At 37.0% G+C, this 20,790-nt stretch overlaps 1 protein-coding gene across 1 annotated transcript; it reads left to right on the top strand.

Moving 5' to 3' along the window:
* The first annotated feature begins 259 nt into the window (after positions 1 to 259).
* mchr2a (melanin concentrating hormone receptor 2a) lies at positions 260 to 10,864 on the top strand. Its single transcript, XM_048154332.1, has 5 exons — positions 260 to 1,051; positions 1,989 to 2,198; positions 6,854 to 7,048; positions 7,566 to 7,685; positions 8,658 to 10,864. Exons 1-5 carry the CDS (start codon positions 834 to 836, stop codon positions 8,968 to 8,970), a joined length of 1,056 nt encoding a protein of 351 aa, XP_048010289.1. The 5' UTR covers positions 260 to 833; the 3' UTR covers positions 8,971 to 10,864.
* The last annotated feature ends 9,926 nt before the right edge of the window (positions 10,865 to 20,790 follow it).

Here is a 20,790-nt window from a genome sequence, read left to right as displayed (position 1 = left end):
TGGCCTAATTTTGATGTAAATGGGCACTACTAAATATTTTTTCATTGCACCATTAAACTTAGCTGAAGCGTAACCCTACGTATAAACTAAATATTTATGAAAGCCTCTGATCAGGAGTAACGGTTAGCAGACTGAAATGCTCTAGTTCTACCTGACACACTTCAGTTCTTTGGACATACAGTACTGTGAAAAAAATCTTAGGCACATTAGTATTTTCACACACAAAAAATTATGTGAAGAAAAAAAAAAAAAAAAAAAAACAACAACTGAGAAAGACTAAATCCAGAAGAACTGTCAATGTCTCCAAGACACTTGATGAAATAATAAAATACTATTTATATTCGTAAGTGGTATCTATTTAAATATTATAATGACTATTAATGGCAATTGTTAATAACAGCTTTTGATTGTCTTTTGATATTACATTTTAATTTACATTACAATTACATTTTCCCCCACCGATTGCCTATGATACTTAAATTATTATATTCAAAATGTATCACAGTATTTCCACTTAAGTGCAAATAATCAATAAAGTTAACTAAAGTTATCAGTGGCGGAATTAGTTTAATACTGTTTGATTAGCGATAGAAGAAGGACTGAATGTGCGATAAAATCTCGTAAATGTCTTGGAACCTTTCAATAATATCGAGTTGGAGTGCGTCATGGATTGTTCACAAGGTGACTGTGCGCTGTTACGAGTGGAGACACCAGTGCGCATTCTCTGGTATGATGAGGACGCTGAAGCCCACGAAGACATTCCATGGACATACAACTATGTGTGATGTTATACCGCATTTCAGCGCATTCTCGTCGATCAGAATGAAACGCGAATGATGAACGCCATGGTGGAGTTGGAACCTGTTGTTTGGAACTTTACGCTCAAATTAGACAACGGCACGCGCGCTAATGAAACAACAGCAGGATATCCAGCCGATGAGTATTACAATATTGTTCACGTCACGGAAACCAAAATCCTTCCTGCATTTATTGGGTTTCTGTGCTCCACCGGGCTTGTTGGAAATGTTCTTGTTTTGGTGACTATTTTAAGGTGGGTTTACAGGTTGATAAGGAAACCTTTTGCTTCTGTTTTTAATTAAGTTATTTTGCATTTGTTTATATATTTTAAAAACAATAAATTTACTACAAGGCATGTTTAATACATTTCTTCTTATGGAATACATAACCACTTCCCTGAAATTCTCTACCTTGAATTGTGTTTTCTCTTTCTTCTTTCTACGAATGCCTGTGTAAAGGTAGTTAGTAAAGAAATATGCCACTGGAAATTGTAAAGGAAATAAAAATAAATGTGAACATAACGAATCATAAACATGTTTATGAAGGCTTAAGAATGTTTTTGAAATCATTATTGAAAGGATGTAATTGGATTTGATAGCTTTAATAATTGGATACAGCTTTATTAAAATGAGCATTAAATGGGGATTTGCCACCATAGACTACATTTAACATCTGGTTCTTTTTTTTATGCAATTCATATTATATGGCAAGAATTGATCATTTGATTTGATTTTATATATATATATATATATTTCTGATCAAAATGTTTTTTTCATTTGCATAATCTCTAATTAAAGAAATTTATTTATTCCATTAGATCAATGAAATTGTTTCAATGATTCAATTCACAAATAAACATCTTCTTTATTGATTTATATCATGGTCTGTCTGAATACTCGATTCTGATTTTCTGGAAGATGTTCAATATAACCGTTTAATGCACAGGTAATGCTAGTTTATTGCTAGAGGAATTCCTCAGAGAATTTTCAGAGTTTTGGTGGATGCATTCCCTCAGGAAATAGCCATGACCCAAACTGTCACTCACTGCAGCTTATATAACCCTGTTTATTGCTGCTTGCAACTTGTCATGTTTCCCTCATATTTCCTAGTAGTTTCTTTAAAAATAGGTCACCAAGGGACCACAGATCTCAACAAGTTCTTACTTTTTTTTTTCTTTTTTTTTTTTGCAGGTCTGCCAAAAAGACAGTACCAGATGTGTATGTGGGAAACTTGGCTGTGGCCGACCTGGTGCACGTGACCGTCATGCCATTCCTTATTCACCAGTGGGCGCGTGGGGGGCACTGGGTGTTCGGCAGCACCCTCTGCACGATCATCACCTCTCTTGATAACTGCAACCAAGTGGCGTGCGCTGCAGTCATGACCGCTATGAGTCTTGACAGGTTCGTGATCAGTGAAATAACAATGTCTTCATTGTCATGTGGTTCAAATCATGAAATCATGAAATGATTGAAATGATATAATTACATTTCCAGATAACTAGTTTTTTTAAAATAAGCATTAAGTGTTTTTTAGCAAATATAACAATACAATACAATTGTTCTTCCATTACACATTTTACATGTGATTTTTAATTTTTTTATTTTATTTAAAGAATCATTTTTATTTTGCAAAAGTATGTCATTTTATCATATCATTCAAATCAAAAAAATGTTTATCCTAATCAAAATGCTTTTATTGTCTCAATTGCATTGATGTATAGTGGTGGTCAGAATTATTGGCACCCTTGGTAAATATGATCAAAGATGACTAAAAATAAATCTGCATTGTTTATCCTTTTGATCTTTAATTCATGAAATTATCAAAAATCTAACCTTTCATTGAAGGAAAAGAATAGAAAGTTGGGGGAAAATCACATTTCACATATGAAATAAATGTTTTTCTCCAAAACACATTGGCCACAATTATTGGCACCCTTTTATTCAATACTTTTTGCAACCTCCTTTTGCCAAGATAACAGCTCTGAGTCTTCACCTATAATGCTTGATGAGTTTGGAGAACACCTGACAAGAGATCGAGATCAGATCTCAGAATCTCTCCAGATCCTTCAGATTCCCAGCTCTATGTTGGTGCTTCCTCTCTTCAGTTCACTCCACTCATTTTCTTTAGGGTTCAGGTCAGGGGACTGGGATGGCCATGACAGAAACTTAATTTTATGCTCAGTGATACATTTTTGTGTTGGTTTTGATGTTTGTTTTGGATCCTGAAATAAATCCAACCACGGACCATTATTGGATTTCTAGCAGAAGCGTTCAGGTTTTGATTTTTTATCTGTTGGTATTTGATAGAATCCATGATACCATGTATCTGAACAAGATGTCCAGGACCTCCAGCAGAAAAATAGGCCCACAACATTAAAGATCCAGCAGTATATTTAACCGTGGACATGGGGTACTTTTTATCCATGTGTGCACAAAACCCATCTGGTGGGTTTGCTGCCAAAAAGCTCTTTTTTTAGTTTCATCTGACCATACAAGCTGGTCCCGTTTGAAGTTCCAGTCGTGTCTGACAACTCAATATGCTGGAGATTGTTTCTGGATGAGAGCAGAGGATTTTTCTTGAAACCCTCCCGAACAACTTGTGTGGATGTAGGTGCTGTTTGATCATTTTTTTAATCTTTCTGAGACTCAAGACTCGACTAATCTCTGCAATTCTCCAGCTGTGATCCTTGGAGAGTCTTTGGCCACTCAAACCTTCCTCCTCACCGTGCATTAGGACGATTTAGACACACATCCCCTTCCAAGCAGATTTGTAACATCTTTAGTTGATTGAAACTTCTTAATTATTGCCCTGATAGTGGAAATGGGGATTTTCAATGCTTTAGCTATTTTCTTACAGCCATTTTCTATTTTGTGAAGCTCAACAATCTTTTGCTGCACATCAGAACTATATTCTTTGTTTTTTTCTCATTGTGATGAATGATTAAGGGAATTTGGCCTTTGTGTTTCCTCATGTTTATACTCCTGTGGAACAGGAAGTCATGGCTGGACAAAGAAAAACATTTATTTCATATGTGAAATGTGATTTTCCCCCAACTTTCATTTCTTTTCCTTCAATAAAAAATGTTAGATTTTTAATTTTTAATTTTATGAATTAAAGATCAAAAGGATAAACAATGCAGATTTATTTTTATAGTCATCTTTGATCATATTTACCAAGGGTGCCAATCATTTGGACCACAACTGTATGTGAAGCCAAAAGTGCAATCATTACACCCAGAGCCGGAAAATCTCACACTCATCCAGACCATCCCATATACCCACAACAAATTTTGAAACAACGGACAACCTTATTTTTTGTATGGCCATTACATAAAATGGTCTAAATCCTTAGGCTGGGGCCATGCAAAATAAGTATAGATTCTGTCTTGAACTGCACCTTCACCTCCTTTTTCCTTCTCTTTATTTTCCCTGATATCTCTCTGTGTCTCCCTTGTGCGTGTGTACTTTTTAGAGGTTCAAGCGCGCAGCACTGAAAACCTATTGGAATTGTTAAAATTTACAAGGATCAGCATTCTCCCCTAAAAGTGACCGAGCAGACCAAACCATTGTACAAATGTTTCAAGTCTCAACACATTCAGAGACTTGAAACTTTGAGGGCTGGTAGTATACTCACACCACCTACAACATCACCAATGCTCGGCTCGATCGGCCTGATGGGGGTCCTACATTGGTGAAAAGTACGAAATCGCTCATAACTCCTAAAATATTAGGCATAGGCTCAAGTGTATATTGTTGGAATCCTTGGCTCATTTGTTCAACGTTTTTCAGGTATTTTGCAAACTAGTCTTAGGTTTTTGGCCGATCGGAACCAAACCAGTGCAGCAAGATTCTCTGGAGTGTGATTGTCAATAATTACCAAAAAAGTTGAAATTTCAATTCACAGTCCCTAAGGGCCACCAAAATGTTCAAAGTGGGTGGAGCCACTTTTGCTAAAATGGCTATAACTCATGAACGAAATAAAATATTTTCAACTCAGCACACCTACTGTATGTAAGAGCTCATTCTGTGGTCGCATGAAAAAGGACACGGCAGCTGGCCACTTGGTGGCACTATAACAGGGAAAAAAACATGAAAATGGCTACAACTACTTTAATGTTAGTTCGATTGACTTGAAAATTGGCATCCAGTGTCTTTGTCCAAGGTGCTATTTTCACTGGTTTTTCTTGGAGACCCTCTTTCTCTGCTCCACCTGACCCCTTTCTTCATCCTCGACCATGAGGCCCTTGCTGGCGGAGACGTGGAGCAGTCATGAGCCGAATCTTACTAGCTTTGCCAGTCGGGTCAAGACTAACAGATTCATTATCAATATATTATAAAACTGTTAGTTCCTGTCCTTGATTCTAATTGGTCAATAGCTGTGTTTATCCATGATAAAACATGGCTATGACTGCTTCACTCAACAGTTCTGTGTATCACTATGCAACACCCTTAGCAACCACTCTTAGCAACGTAAACATATGTTTGTTCTCATTGATATTGTTCATTGAAGCTTACTGTATTATGTAGAACTAGAAGAGTATTGTGAGAAAGAGATCGATTGAGCGAGTTTATTAACTGCATTCAGATTTAGCATTATCCTTCAGGTCAGTCCTATGTTCATAATAAAAAATCTGTATAAACGTCCGATGTATTATCTTGTCCTTTTAACAGTTAAGGGGCTTTCCCGTGACTGACAGCGCTAGTCAAAGCATTTGTCAGTTGCGTCTTGTTCCGTGTTCACAATAAATCAGTCTTTTCAATGTAAAAGTCTTCGCTACTGACTGACACACTCATAAAGACAGTCTTTGCTGCCATCTAATGGCGTAATAATGTAACTTTTGCTGTAACTCTGTTGCTGTTCACGGTCAGGGAATATTTTTTCCAGCGGAAGGAAGGCTTTTTATTGATTTTACTTCATGAAATTTGCATTGATACATATTTTTGGCTTTAATATTTGTATTGTGTGGTAACCGCTTCGCTTCGTGCCTAACAACGGCCTTCTGCCGTGACTTATTCACGATACAGCACAGCCTCTCGTACCTTATTGCTTACTTATTGAATACCGAATTCGGAAAATAAAACTTTAGTACATTGGGTTGGCAATAGTATAAAATAATAATAATAAAAATAAAAATCTCTTCTGATAGCTTAATAAAAGCTCAGGTTATGAGTTCTTAGAAGAAGAGGATCTGGTCACATGGAGAGGTTGTAATAAGGGCTTTATCTCAGTAACTATTTTTGATTAACAAGGTTTTGAGACAAAAGTTTGATTTCAAATATTTTGTTTTCTGTATGTTGGTGCTACACTGATATTTGATAAAGGTTCATTAGGTTTTGATTAGGCTTCTCCATTGGTTGCATATAGTTTTTGAACTGTGGCTGGTTGAATAGTAATGTTTATGTAGCACATAAGTGCATTGGTGTTTCATTTATTGCTGCTATACTATAATATCACCACTAGAGGCCACACTTACCACAATTATAGAGCAGGTAAGTAAAATCATTATTCATTTGAACAAATGACAGAAAATAAAAACAGGAATAATTGCAATCAGTCACAAAAAAATGAATAAGATTTGACTGTTTATGAATACTATGTGGTGTACATCCCTTCACCAGGGATGTGTTATTTGGGCATCAACAGGAAGCTGCGGTTGACTATCCATACACATCCTCATTTCCCACAATGCAGCATCTCTACAGCAGATTTTCTTTCTCTTTTGTTTCAAAGAGATTTATTTTTGGGTTTGAGAAGACAGTATTAATAAATTAATAAATTAATTAATTAATGCCAAAGCACATCTTGGAACAAGATGATTTAACACCAAGCTCATTCTGCGTTTTCTTTTAGCAACAAGATTGTCTGTCCTTTACTGTAAATGTCAGATTGTGTCTTCACCAACACAGTAATGGTGAACGGGAAACATTTTTAAATCGAACATTTTGCTTCTCGTAGATGTCAGGCAACTAATTAAATAATAAAAAGAGCAATTTTTATCTGAAAATATACATAAGAGGGGTAAAATCTGTATTGTTCATTCATTTATGCACTCCAGATACCTGGCCCTTGTTCATCCGTTTCGCCTGTTGAGTCTCAGGACCAGATCCAGGACAATCCGTATTAACCTGTTTGTGTGGGTGGCGTCCTTCATCATGGTTCTGCCTGCCTGGGTTCATGCCAAAGTGATCCGCTTCAGGGACGGACTGGAGAGCTGTTCCCTTAACCTGGTCTCTCCCAAAGAGTTGCTCTGGTAATTGGTTCTGCTTGTGTACTTCTGAATAACCTTCTGCACAGGTCTGATTATTCCATCTCTCATCACCCCTTATTTGTATTGTCATAGTTCTGACGTCTGAATTTTATCCTTCTGTCACTCTGTTGTTATACAATCTTCTATTGAAAAGTGCTAGGAGATTGACAAATGCCAGCATGAGTGTACCATTTTCAGCATTCTGTTTGAGAAATTTGCTACAAAAATTATAGATTTTTTTCCCAGGATAGTATGCTTTTTTTTAAAGAAGCTATTGTCTGTTATCTGTTGTGAAAGCTGCCAGGTTCAAAGACACTTAAAAACAACACAATAAAAGCTTTTCTGTATTTTCAATCAGTATATTTTCCATTTCAACAGAAAATTGCATTTACTGAAGTCTGATGCTCAGAGGAATCCATCCTTCTTGTTTAATTAAACTAAGTGAAGCGTAGAGTGGGAAAATAAAGGCTTTAAAGATTTTCTCACATGACTGACATCATGTGTCCTTATATATCTGTAGGTACACACTCTACCAGACTGTGACCTCCTTCTTCCTGCCATTACCTCTGATTGTCATCTGCTACATACTGATTCTCTGCTACTCCTGGCGAATGTATCGCAAGAACAAAAAGGCTCACAGGTTAATTAACATTCATTATACAGCCAGTATGTGATACCAAACTGTCAAAGCTACAAATGTAATTGCTTGTAAAGCTATTCAGTGGCTTTACTTTTCTAACTAGGTCTACACTGGTTTCATTCATTAATATTCCATTTGCCATCCATAAGGAGAGTATCTTCTGCAAAGTGAAAATGAATCCCTTTTTTCTTGTATGAAGCTGTCAGATGTGATGTCCCTTTTGAGAATTATCCTGCTCATGCACATGCTGCACATGCTGATGTAGATTTTATGGGCTGAACCATAATTTATAAGAATTTTCTTTTAAAAAAATCACAGGTTCAATACATTTTCTTAAAAACTTATATATTTTTGAGTTGTAATGCTATTTACATTTTTTTAGGGCTTTAGGTTTTATTGCATTATGTTATCAAGGCAACAAACTTGTATATAACAATACCTTAACTCACACAGAGGAGGCTATAAGCAATTTTTTTTACACTAAAATCATGTTAAAAACATGCAAATGCTGTCAGTTGAGCTTAACTTGGAGTGAAACCATAATATTCCTTTAAGTTTTGCTGTGTATTGTTAATTTACATTTCAGGGAAAGAAATTTCTGTCAGCATATACTCACCCTTATATTGTTCCAATTCTGTATGCATTTCTTTTCTCTGCTGAACACAAAAGATATTTTGAAGAATGTTGATAACCAAACAGTTTTTTTTTCTTACAATGGAAGTCAGTGGGAACTGAAACTGTTTAGTTTCCAACATTCTTCAAAATATCTTCTTTTGTGTTCTGCATACGAAAGTCAGTCTTACAGGTTTGGTATGAATAAATGAATAAATTTTTCAATGGACTATTGCTTTAACTGTAATTACAATATTTAGAATTTTAGATAAGAACATTGTGTGTAACTCCCCTAAATTTAGATTTAAATTTTGGCTATATACTGTATGACCAAAACCTGCATTCCCCGCTTTCTCTCAGGTATAACACCAGCCTGCCTCGGGAGCGTGTGGTCCGCCTCACTAAAATGGTCCTGGTTCTGGTAGCGGTGTTCCTGGTCAGTGTTGGGCCGTACCACATCCTGCAGCTGGTTAACCTGAGCGTACCTCGCCCATCTTTAGCGTACCACACCTGCTACTACCTGTCCGTGTGCCTGAGCTACGCCGCCAGCAGCATAAACCCCTTCATCTACATTCTGCTGAGCGGACACTTCCGCCACAGGCTGGTCTGTCGGGACACACCCAGCATGCCAAGTGTGGAACGGGAGATCCAGGCCCCCCGCTCTAGTTTTTAACCTGAATTCATAGTGAAACACAAGTAACACTGTTAACGGATGAAGCCTTTGTTGGTCTTATGCAAAGCTCGTTGGGGAAAGATTCCTATTTGTTTTCTTTAATTGCTGGGAGGGATTTCATAGAAGGCATTGGGTGTTTGATATGTGCATGTATGCATGTCTTGTACCTTTTACAGTAGGCCGGTGTTTTAAATGTGATGTTATTTATTATTTTTGTGGTGTCTTGGCTCCCTCTACTGTTTAGTTGTAGTAATTCACACTTTGGTAATTCATATCTATCTATCTATCAACCTTCATACTATATTTTCAAAACTTTGAAAAAGGCTTTAACAATTCAACATTCAAATTTTGTCTTGACAAACTTCACTTTTCTACTTAAAATTACAGTTATATTTTTTTCTTGATTTTTTTTTAATGCCGTTTTTTTTTTTAATTCTATTTCCTTACATTCTAATTTGAATTGTAATTCTGCAATTGATATTAAGAAAAGACATTCTCAGTTCTTTTCTGAATTGTGCACAACCCTGCCTTTGATTGAAGGGGCAGTTTTGGCAGTTGCAGATTGCATTAATTTTGTGGTCAGCAGTTCTCATCAATGGAGAAAATAAATAATGATGATATTGATAATTATAATAACTGTTTAGGGCATAATGAAGACCTCATTGTGGTCTTGTATTGTATAATATGGCTCTGTTTTCTGGTTTTAATCTTGATTGTACAGTATGTGACATTTTGAAAATGTGATATTTTATTATGTTGTCAATGTTTTATTGTATTATCAACAGGTTTTTATTAAGAAAAGTTTCACATATCATGAATGTGTTTAGTAATTGCTTTGCACTGTGCAGAATGTATTGAGGCACGTGTTTTCATTCATCTTGTGCGCGTGCATTACATTATCATTGTTACATACAAGCAAAATCAATATTGCTCGTGACAGGGCATTTGGTATTGTCTGGTGTGTAAACTGGACATCATAATGAAGTGGCTGGCAGATCTAAAGAGTGAGGTCACAGACCAGACGGGCAGAAATGCAGGGATCCGTTGGTAGCCCAGCGCCCAGAGTGGAATCAATTCTCCGACCAGACCAGAGACAGACAGGGACCGCGTCTGACCTAAAGCATGCCTGGCGGCAATGGCTGGAAACGCACCGCCATTCTCTCTCTCTCTCTCTCTCTCTCTCTCTGTCTGTCTCTCAATTATACCCTCTATGGCCCAGTAAACCAGAGGCAAAATATCAACTGATGTGTTCAAATACTTGTCAATATTAGTGTTTCAGTGTCAACATAGCTTGTTGAGACCATACATTTCAATAATACTATTCAATACAGTAATATAAGTCACAAACTGTTTTGCTATTGGTTTGTCAGTTATTCCAATGCAGCAATAGAGATTCTGCCTGGGCAGGAAGGTGCTTTTACCTTCTGTTTCTTGCTCTGTTAAAGCACATGATGCAAAGTCTTCGCCCTGTATTTTCTGCATTACATAATTTTTCTCTTTCTCAAACTTTGAAAGATCATTCTGCTGTCTGAGCAAGGTGACTGACTGCTGCTGCTGCTGCTAGTCTGACATTGTTTGACCTTGTTTGTGACTTGCTTCATATGGCACTGGCCTTGTTACTTACACCTCAACAGTTTGGCTGCCAGTTTGTGTCGTGTTTGTCACACGCAGGCTTTTGTTTTTACGTCTTATTTTATTTTGAAAGATCATTTACTGTATAATATGAGTTATTAAAATGTCTGAAATCATCAGAATTAAATTTTAATTGGTTAACATTTGTTGTATGATTGGTAGAAGATTAGTAGAACATTTTGTTTTCCAGTAGTGGAAGTGTACAGATGACAAGTGAAACCCTTTTCTGTCACTGTAAAATAGAAAATGCCATATATTTCTATAGCCTACAATACATACACCCCATCTCTCACTTTAGAGGAGACTGGACAGACACAAAAACATCTGCTGGACGTAGCCTACAAATATACCACAAAAGTAGTTTAATTTTTCACCAGTAGAGGGCATGTGCTGACAATTTTCCCAGCTTAGAGTTTGCAGGTGCAACAAACGAGGCAAAATATATAGGCCTACACAAAATTTAGTGAATCAGTTCAGCATATGTTTTTATATGGGTCTATAATGTATGCAAGATTAAATCATATTTCTCTCTGTGAACATTTAGGTATTCCTACTACCCCTAAACCTAGTCCTACCCATAACTTAGCCCTAAAATCAGAGGGGAAATATATGTGAATAACACCGATGTAGAAGTACCTATCCCTGGCTGCAAGCCGACACTTGACATAGAAATGGTAAACTTGTCCCTCAAATCTGATTGGTTGATTGGAATGTTGTTCCAGGATCAATGTTGATCCAGGAACATGTCGTAGCCTACTTGATGAAATCACATTCACCGAACAGGTATGCACTAATATCCTTTTATTAGTTTTGTCATTCTGATACATTTAATAAATGACACTGTTTCCTGGAATAGGCTAGGCCTACTTGATCAGAATAAAAAAGTAATTTGTCGAATGATCTAGGCCTATGTTGGATATTTTATTGTTGTCGTTGGTAACAAACTGGGCGTACTTTAATGTCTTAATTATCCGTGATCTATTAATTTTATTTTCAACGCAATGACAAAACGATCACGACTGCTCTAAAATGGTAGTGGAGAAATTCCGTTTAGTATCAATTTGATTAAGTCTTATTGATAATGACACGTGGGAAAAGGGGCTAGAAATGGCTAGCATATTATAGACTGTTTTTTTTTTTTTCTTTTTTCTTAGCGGAATCATTAAGATAATTAAAAATAATTTCAAATAACTTAATATTTCATGTCCATGTATTCATTTTTTTCGTGAGTATTCCTAAACGAAATAAAGCCTACAGTAAACAACCCATTATTTCAAAATAGGACTTAAGTTGCAATACACAAGTCCTTTTTAGTGTCACGTGCCAGAATTTGTTCATATCCTATGTAGCCTAAATCACATTTTTACACCTTTCTTATATACGAATATTATGTACACTGGAAATAATTCTTTAACGGTAGCTACTTAACTAGAAGAGCTTTTGAATCAGGCTAATAATAATATATAGGCCTATTATCTTCATTTCCGCATACATCCTCGTTGATCATTAACTAGGCTATAGCTATTCCAATACATTTCCACGATGGAATTTATGCAAACACCAGTCTTTAAAATGGTAAAACAATTTGGCACTGACTTTTTCGCACTTTGACAAATGACCTCGGTTATTTAATCGTTTTTTATTTAAGGTTAATATTCCCGGACATGTCTGTACATTGCGAAACCTGTGTGAAGAGATGAGCACAGGTTTTCGCCTGTGAGGCAATGGTGCGCGCAGGTTTCCCGACAGCCTGTTGTTTCTCGGGCGGGTACCACGCGCAGAAACCAAGCGCGAATCAAAGGCCTGACAACTTCTTTGTTAATTGGAACAGGCTTCTCGCTATGTGTGCAGCGAGGGTGCTGAAAAGCCTGAGATACAATATGACAAGTGTGAGCACGAAGTAGAGTCGCGTTTAATTAATTTTTCTTTCTCCCTTGGAAGCCTCGCTGTGTTCGTTTGTGATACACTTCGAGTTGAAGTATTTCTTCAGCTTGGAGTTGCCTTTGTGTTTGAGGAATCAATGTGGGACTGTCAGGTATAGATTGAAAACCATAAATAAAGTCAATTTGACCTAGAGATTAAACTCATTGCATTGTGGTGTATGCTGCCACACTGAAGGCGTATTGTGTGGAAGAGCCTCTGCACATGACCTCAGCTGAAATAACTGGACATCTAGCAGAGGTAAGTGAGCAGTTTATTGGTTTTAAAATGTTTATTTTGGGTGTCCATCCACATTAAGAGCACTTTCCCATACGCCCTAACTCCTAAAACGGTTTTTAGGGGGCATAGGCCTATTTGCAACTGAGGATATTTTCAATAGGCCTATTTCCCACTGGAATTGGTTTTTAGAGTAAACAATACAGTAAAGCACACAGCAGTCAACACCAAATATTACAACACCAGACTTTATTTTTAATTTTTTTAAGAATAATTTTTAGTTTTTATTCACTAAGACGCTTCATATTTTCTAAAAGACACTGAATTCAGGTCGCTTAAGTGTGTGCCAGAGGCATTAAATCCATAACTAGACAGGCCTATGTTCAATTTATGTGTGATTTTTTTTTTATATATATATATATATATATATATATATATATATATATATATATATTATATTATATTATATTATTATTATTATTATTATTATTATATATATATATATATATATATATATATATATATATATATATATATATATATATTTTTTTTTTTTTTTTTTTTTTTTTTTTTTATCAGCCCTGGTTAATTTTTTGACTGACTTTCTGAAGAATTCCTGACTTTTCCAAATTCCAGGTTATGTCACATGGAGATAGTTTAAGTCTTAAAGGGATAGTTTTCCCAAAAATGAAAATACTGTCATCATTTACCCACCCTCATGTTGTTCCAAACCCGTATGACTTATTTTTTTCCCTGTGGAACACAAAAGAAATAAACATGCACACAAAACAGTGAGACATTTCTCAAAATATCTTCTTTTGTGTTCCATAGAACAAAGCCAGTTATACAGGTTTGGAACAACATCAGGGTGAGTAAATAATAACAGAATTTTCATTTTGGGGTGAAGTATCCCTTTTAGAGAATTTTTAGGATGATTATAAGAGTTAATTAGATGCCTTTTTATTTTCAGATTGATTTAGTGCAAAAATATGATAAAGATATGGGGCTCTAAGGCTGTTTCTTCCACATAAGGACTAGTCTCAGTTTGTGTGGGGTAACCATGATGTTTAGTGGACCAAAAATGTTGATTTGACTGAGTTGTTATTTGTCTATGCAAAAGCATGGTGCACATTGCACATTTCCCGCTCCCACAACCTCGGCACATGCTTGTGTGGCTTGTGCTGATTATCCAGCCTCCACAACTCCAGATGGATCAACACATGCTGAAAATGCGACAAACTAAGATGCAGTTTTCCATCTGACCTCAATCTATCACTTCTGTTTGCCTGTATAAATGTCAGCGTGCTTCCTCTCTCAGACTCAGTGAGAAAAATGTAATCATGTTGTCATCTTATAAGTCGTTTTAACAGCCTCATCAGAGTTTGTTTGCATGTTAATCGAATCAGTGTGGGTGGGCATTGCTTTAACCAGTTGTCACGTATATTGTCGAAACGCTTCTGCCATGGGCATACTTGCCTGGTAGAGTTAAGCCTGTTGCCCTTTAGTCTTATAAGACTGTTGGTTACAGGTGGAGTAGGCTATTTTTGGATAAAGGCCCGTTCATACCAAGGTTAACTATAGTGATCAAGATTTAGTTTTAAAAACATTCTAAATGTAAAAGAATAGCAGAGTCCACACCACAACTATAAAAAATTTAAAGCAATAGATGACATAACTGCAGTGTGTGCTTATAATAAACAATGTCATCGTGGATTGGTGTAGATTCTAATTAGGGGCCAAGCACCCTTTAACATCATAAACATTTTTTCCACCATTTTGAATTTTTCAAACTCCTTCCAGACTGTTGCTCCGATTTTCACCAAAATCCAATCGTATCATCTTCAGACCATGCCGACAAAAAGTTATGGATTTCAAGTCGATTCGTCAAATATTTTTCGCATACCGCAGCGACGAATTTGAGGCATGATGCAAAAAAGACTCTTGACGCTGTATCTCTGCAATGCTTTGGCATATTGACACCAAATTTTGCATATGTAATTGTCACCTCACAGCACCACCTATTGGTTGAAAGTGATAAATCATTAAATCATTATTATTAACTGTATGTTTTTTTTTTTTTTGTTTGTTTGTTTGTTTTTGTCATTTTGCCTGATCTTAATATGTCTTTAATTGCTTATTGTTGCAGTCAGTCTGATGCTCCCAGCTGTGCTGGCATGTCTTGTTGTGCCTTTTTTTGTGCTTGGCCCCTTAATTGCTGCTTGCAGCTATATTGTAGTTATAGTTATCATTCTTGGTGTGAACGTGCTCTTAAAGGCCTTGATTTATTTTTGAAATGATTGCAACTGAGTGGGATGGTTGGACTGATCTAGCTTTGTCTCACACAGTTTAGGATGTACATGATCACGTTAACCTTAAAGCAGATTAGAAGACAAAGGGCGCAGAAATCACCTGTACTGAACACGAGCCGGGACGCTTTAATGGTTTTTGAAACGATTACATGCATTCTAATGGAGGGCATTAACATGCATGTGTTAGAAACAATAGCATCCCTCATTGTTTCTCCATTCTTCATTAAAGCTGTAATTCAGTGCAAAATGATTGACTGCCAAGTTTTGTGAACATCAAAGCTTTTTTTAATATAATTTCCCCCTAACCAGAAACCCCATTAAATTAACATGCATTTTGAATCTTTTGCCCAATAAGTTGCTTAATGAATTGTGAGAGGCATTGACAGTGGTCAGGGTCTCACATTAATGTCAGAATTAGACATTTAAAATATTGTGTGTGTGTTGTCCATTTTGAATCGTGCTGAGATGTGATGTGTGTGATACGAGTGAGGTCTCCAGTGCTCTTCATGCCCCGTTAATAACCTGGCCAGCTTTGATGTGGCAGTGTGGAGTGAGGTGGCTCTTTCTCTGGATCACTTGTGGCATGTAAATCCGGCCAGCATTTTATCTCCTTACCTGCTGCTTAAGGGGCGACTGGATTTGCTCTGGCTGCCTGTATATGCACTCTTGTAGCGTGAGTCATGAGATGTCACCTACCCAACAGGCCACTCACAAATGCTTTGGGAAGAATGAATCTTTGTGTATTTGCTTTTCTGTTCTTTTGATAATACTGCCTGTTTGTGAAAGACATTCAGTAATAGCTATAAACATGAATTTGAACTTTGGTGATGCTCTGTTTCTAAAGGGCTTGTAGTATTTGTAACTGGACTAGTCTGTATGAAAGCTTGCTTATGCCTCAGAGAAAAGACTTTATATACCACACAATTGCACTTCATAATTGCGAAAACCGAATCCTCCAATGAGACTTTTTCTCATAATGAGAAAATTGAGATTTTATATCTCGTAATTGTGTATTTATATCAGGCAGTGTGGTATTTTTCTTTTTTTTTTTTCTTGTAATTTTCAACTTTTTCTTGTAATTTTGAATGTTTCTCATAATTTTGGCTGTTTCTTGTCATTTTGTCTTGTAATATAACTTTGTCACAGACAAGGCTTAAAGGTGGGATCAGTAGATTTTGAAAAGCCACTGTTGCTGTTTGAAATCAACCCAAAGAAACCCACCCCTCTCTTCATTGCTCCGCCACCAGAACTCACACTCCAATTCTAACCACCCTGCTCCCAGTCGGTCTCGAACCCCGGCTCGTCCGCTACTGGCAGGCGATGACGCTAAGCACTGCATTCTCTAGCGATCATCAGTGTGCAGTGGTTTAACTGCAAAACACTCACTATTTGGCCACTGTTACACACGCAATGCAAGTGAATGTCTGTTTATCATAGCTGTCGCGCAACAAAATGCTTCAACGAAAAATAAAGCGCAGTCAATGAATGAACAAAAGAGAAGCACAAAAAATGAACGTGTTCGTTCGAAGTGTTTGTTGTTAGTCACGAACAGCACAGCAGCTCCAGACAATCAAAACCGTGTTATTCACATGAGAATCGGGATCAAAGCAGCCTCTGCGTCTGTTTTCAGGCCTTCCCACTTCCCACTCTCCCCAGTGCTGGAAAGCTTTTCTAATATAAACGTGGTCCTAAAGTGCTTGCCCAGTCATAAACCTTCATTCCAATGATATTCTTTTGAGATCTTTTGTATTGTGTCCCACTTTTGTTGTTGGTGTCGGCCCGACTAACTTCCAAGCAGTGTTTTTGAAATTCCTAATTCCTAATTGAATACCGAGTCCACCTTTAAGTTAGTCCTAGACTAAAATGCATGTTTGAGCTGTTTTAACTGAAAGCAATTTGCACTGACATATCTTAAAATATGTCAGTGCCATTGTTTTGTCTCAAGATGCACACCACAGTAAGGTTTTTTTTTTCTAGTGAATGTTTATAAAAACTACTTAAATGCCCTAATTGAACTAAGGCCTAATCCTGGTTTAGGCTAAGCCCTGTCTGTGAAACCGGGCCTATATATCTCGCAGTTGCGTATTTATATCAAGCAGGGTGATGTTTCTTAATTTTTAATGTCTTATCATTTCTGCTGTTTCTCACAATTGCGACTTATGTCTCTTATACATCTTTATATCTCACAAAGTTCTTTCTCACGATGTGACTATATATCTGTTGCAGTTTTTCTCGCTATTGTGATGTCTCGCAATTACATCTTATAAATCTTGCAATGCGACTTTTTTGTAATTTCTACTTTGTTTCTAGTAAAATGTGACTGTGACTTTATATCACATTATAACTATTTATTATTTTAACACTTTCATGTTTGTCTTTTTATACTTGGGTGGCAGTGGGCTTCCATTTGCTTGTCTGTTCAAGTAAAGAATAAATTGTTTTGAATTGTGTGTTTAAATGTATGCTGTAAGTTATGATGTATGCAGCACACTGTGTATTTCTACTCTGTGATTGAAACCTAAGTTAAAGGGAGAGTTCACCCAAAAATGAAAATGATCCCATGATTTACTCAAGCCACCCTAGGTGTATGAGACTATCTTCTTTCAGACAAACAAAATCAGAGTTATATTAAGAAATATCCTTGTTCTTCCAAGCTTTATAATGGCATTGAATAGCGCTCCTGATTTTGAAGTCCAAAAAAGTGCATCCATCCATCCATCATAAAAGTAATCCATACCAGTCCAGGGGGTTAATAAAAGTGATGGGTTTTTGTGAGAAAAATATCCATATTTAAAATGTTATAATCTAAAATAATTAGCTACGCAAATGGACTTGCGCCAAAAGAGTAACCTCTGATGAGATGTATGACATAGGAGTAGCGTAACCTTAGATGCCTCTTGCGGTTCTAACAAATAGGGCTGGGCAACCAACTCAAGCTCCTCTACTCTGTATTGAAATCCTCTGATATTTCTCTTTATAATTTCTCATTCTAGACCTCTAATTCGTGACCGGTGTTTTGTTTTGCTCTATCCTTTTCCGCTTCCGTGTTTGTCAATGCGTCATGTCAGTGGTTACTCTTTCAAATCGATTTGCGTAGGCTGTCTGCCGGAAGCTGGTTATTTTAGTTTATAAAGACTTAAATATGGATATTTTTCTTACAAAAACCCATCACTTCTCTTCAGAAGGCTTAAATTAACCCCCTGCAGCCATGGATATCTTTTATGATAGAAGGATGCTATTTTTTTTTATTTTTTTTAGACGTCAAAACCAGGAGCACCTTTTACTACCATTATAAACCTTGGAAGAGCCAGGATATTTTTTCACATAACTCTGATTGTGTTTGTTTGAAAGAAGTCATATACACTTCTTGAGGGTGAGTAAATCATGGGATAATTTTAATTTTTGGGTGAACTCTCCCTTTAAGCTTTGCTTCATCACCTGTCAATCATTTAGTTCGTTGACCAGTTCCAGCCACAACATCTCTTATGCAATCAAACATTGGCAAACCTGCACTCCAGTGTGCATTTGGTTGGTTAAAAACACATTTGTTGTCTTGCGCTAACCCAGAGAGAGCACGTCTGATCGCCCTCTTGACCTTGAGATGAATGGCTGTCCAAACCAGTCCCTGCTACACATTATCATTTAAATGGCCCAAGGAGAAGGTTAGGTCAGCTCATTTGATGTTGAAATGCAAACAGAGATCAAAGGAGAGAACTCACAGTGGCCTATATTTACAGTAGTCGGTCTTGGATTGGTGTGTTCGGTGGCAGAGGTGGAGTGTATTGTCTGTGTGTATGTGTTAGACAAGAGAGTTTTGTAGGAGGAGAGAGCACATTGTCTATTTGTTCTGCTTGGTCCTCATGGGTAGATAGCTCATTAACCATTGTGGCCTGGCACAATAGCCTAGAGCGCCGGCTGCATGGGTACAACAAGTCCAGCACAATACCTGTAAACAGCCAGCGGCTTAATTGAAATAGGCCCCCGAGATCACCAGGCTGTCATAACGATAATAGACTTGTATAGGTGCATAATATCAAAATTGCAGAGGCCTATTGGTGGAGAGTACGTGTGTGTGTGTGTGATTGTGGTTTCTCTGTGAAATGGTGGTTTAATGGTGTTGAGATGTTACCAGAGAGGCATGTGTAGTTTTTGTTTAACACAATGTTCTTATCTGTTTGCTCCAGTTTCAGGTCACTGAATGGCACAAGCTTTGGCACCACACACCTCCAATCATCACCTTAGACAAGAAAAGGCTGAAAGATCCAAAAGAAGAGGATGAAATGTTCAACAATGTGTGGTAATAAAAGTAATCCAATTAGGGCCTGTTTACACCTGGTCACTTCATGCATTTTCTCTGATTGGATAGCTATCCAATCGTGAAAAGACCAGGTCTAAATGCCCTCCGAAACACATTCGAGACGGACATAAATCCAATCGCTCAAACAACTTCAGGAGGTGGTCTGGGATGCATTCAGGTCAAAACTAAACATGTCTACATGCATCTGGTTGTTGAAACCACATATGTAATTTTAACTCCTCCAAAAAATACTAAAAAATAAACATGTGAGAGCATGTTATAGACTAAATAACATGTTATAGACAGATATGACATCGCTACTGCAGCATCTATTCAGCAAGACAACGCACAAACTGCCGCAAATCAAACTAAAATTAAGTTGCAGGCACTCAAAACACAATCATCTTCATTAAAAGTATCTTCATCTCTCCTATTCCGATTCTTTGATTTTGAAATTAGCTGATGATCAGTAAAATGCAGCTCATATTTGTTGCTTTCGGTGACGTGAACTCCATGAAATCTACATATAGTGCGGGAATTGAAGATCGGATTTATATCCGTTTTGCGGAGACACGTTTATGTGGCCATGTGTAAATGCAATCATTAGCAATTCGATAAGAGAAAACGCATTAAGTGACCAGGTGTAAACAGGCCCTTAGATAAAAGATTAGTCCTAGGATTCAGCAGGGACTTGGTCATACAATATTATATTGATATCTCTTTCTTTTTAGTTGATGTTATAAATATTCTTTAGGTGCATGAAAAGATTTAACATTCATAATAAAAAGAGATGATGATCCACACAAATACTCTATTATTTGCTTTTATTTATTAATATTAGGGGATAAAAGAGAAACTGATGTTCGTCATCTCATTGTATTATGATAGTACATTTTGTAAAAATAATATTGTGAACAGTTTAAAGTCACCATGAAATCAAAACGGGCACTTCTTATTTTTTTAAAGGAATATTGCAGTATTTATTATAAATGATTTTTTCACTAACAACCTTTCACTCACATGTGAGATCACAGCCATAGCAAACCATGATAATCCAATCAATTCCCCATGGACAAAATCAAATCCCGCCCTACATTTTTTCTTGTTTAAGAAGAATTTACACACAGATATATACTGATGAGCCAAAACATTATGACCACCTGACTAATATGCTGTTGGTCCGCCACATGCTGCCGAAATGGTGCCAACTCGCCGAGGCATGGACTATACAAGACCCCTGAAGGTGTCCTGTGGTATCTGGCACCATGACGTTAGCAGCAGATCCTTCAAGTCCTGAAGGTTGCGAGGTGAAGCTGCCATGGATCGAACTTGTAGGTCCATCACATTCCACAGAAGCTCAATTGTATTGAGATCTGGGGAATTTGGAGGCCAGGGAAACACCTAGAACTCTTCATGATGTTCCTC

The sequence above is a fragment of the Megalobrama amblycephala genome, linkage group LG13 (genome assembly GCF_018812025.1).
Source record: "Megalobrama amblycephala isolate DHTTF-2021 linkage group LG13, ASM1881202v1, whole genome shotgun sequence".
NCBI lineage: Eukaryota > Metazoa > Chordata > Actinopteri > Cypriniformes > Xenocyprididae > Megalobrama > Megalobrama amblycephala.
Note: the sequence above shows the minus strand (reverse complement) of the source record. Positions and strands in the feature narration are given on the sequence as shown.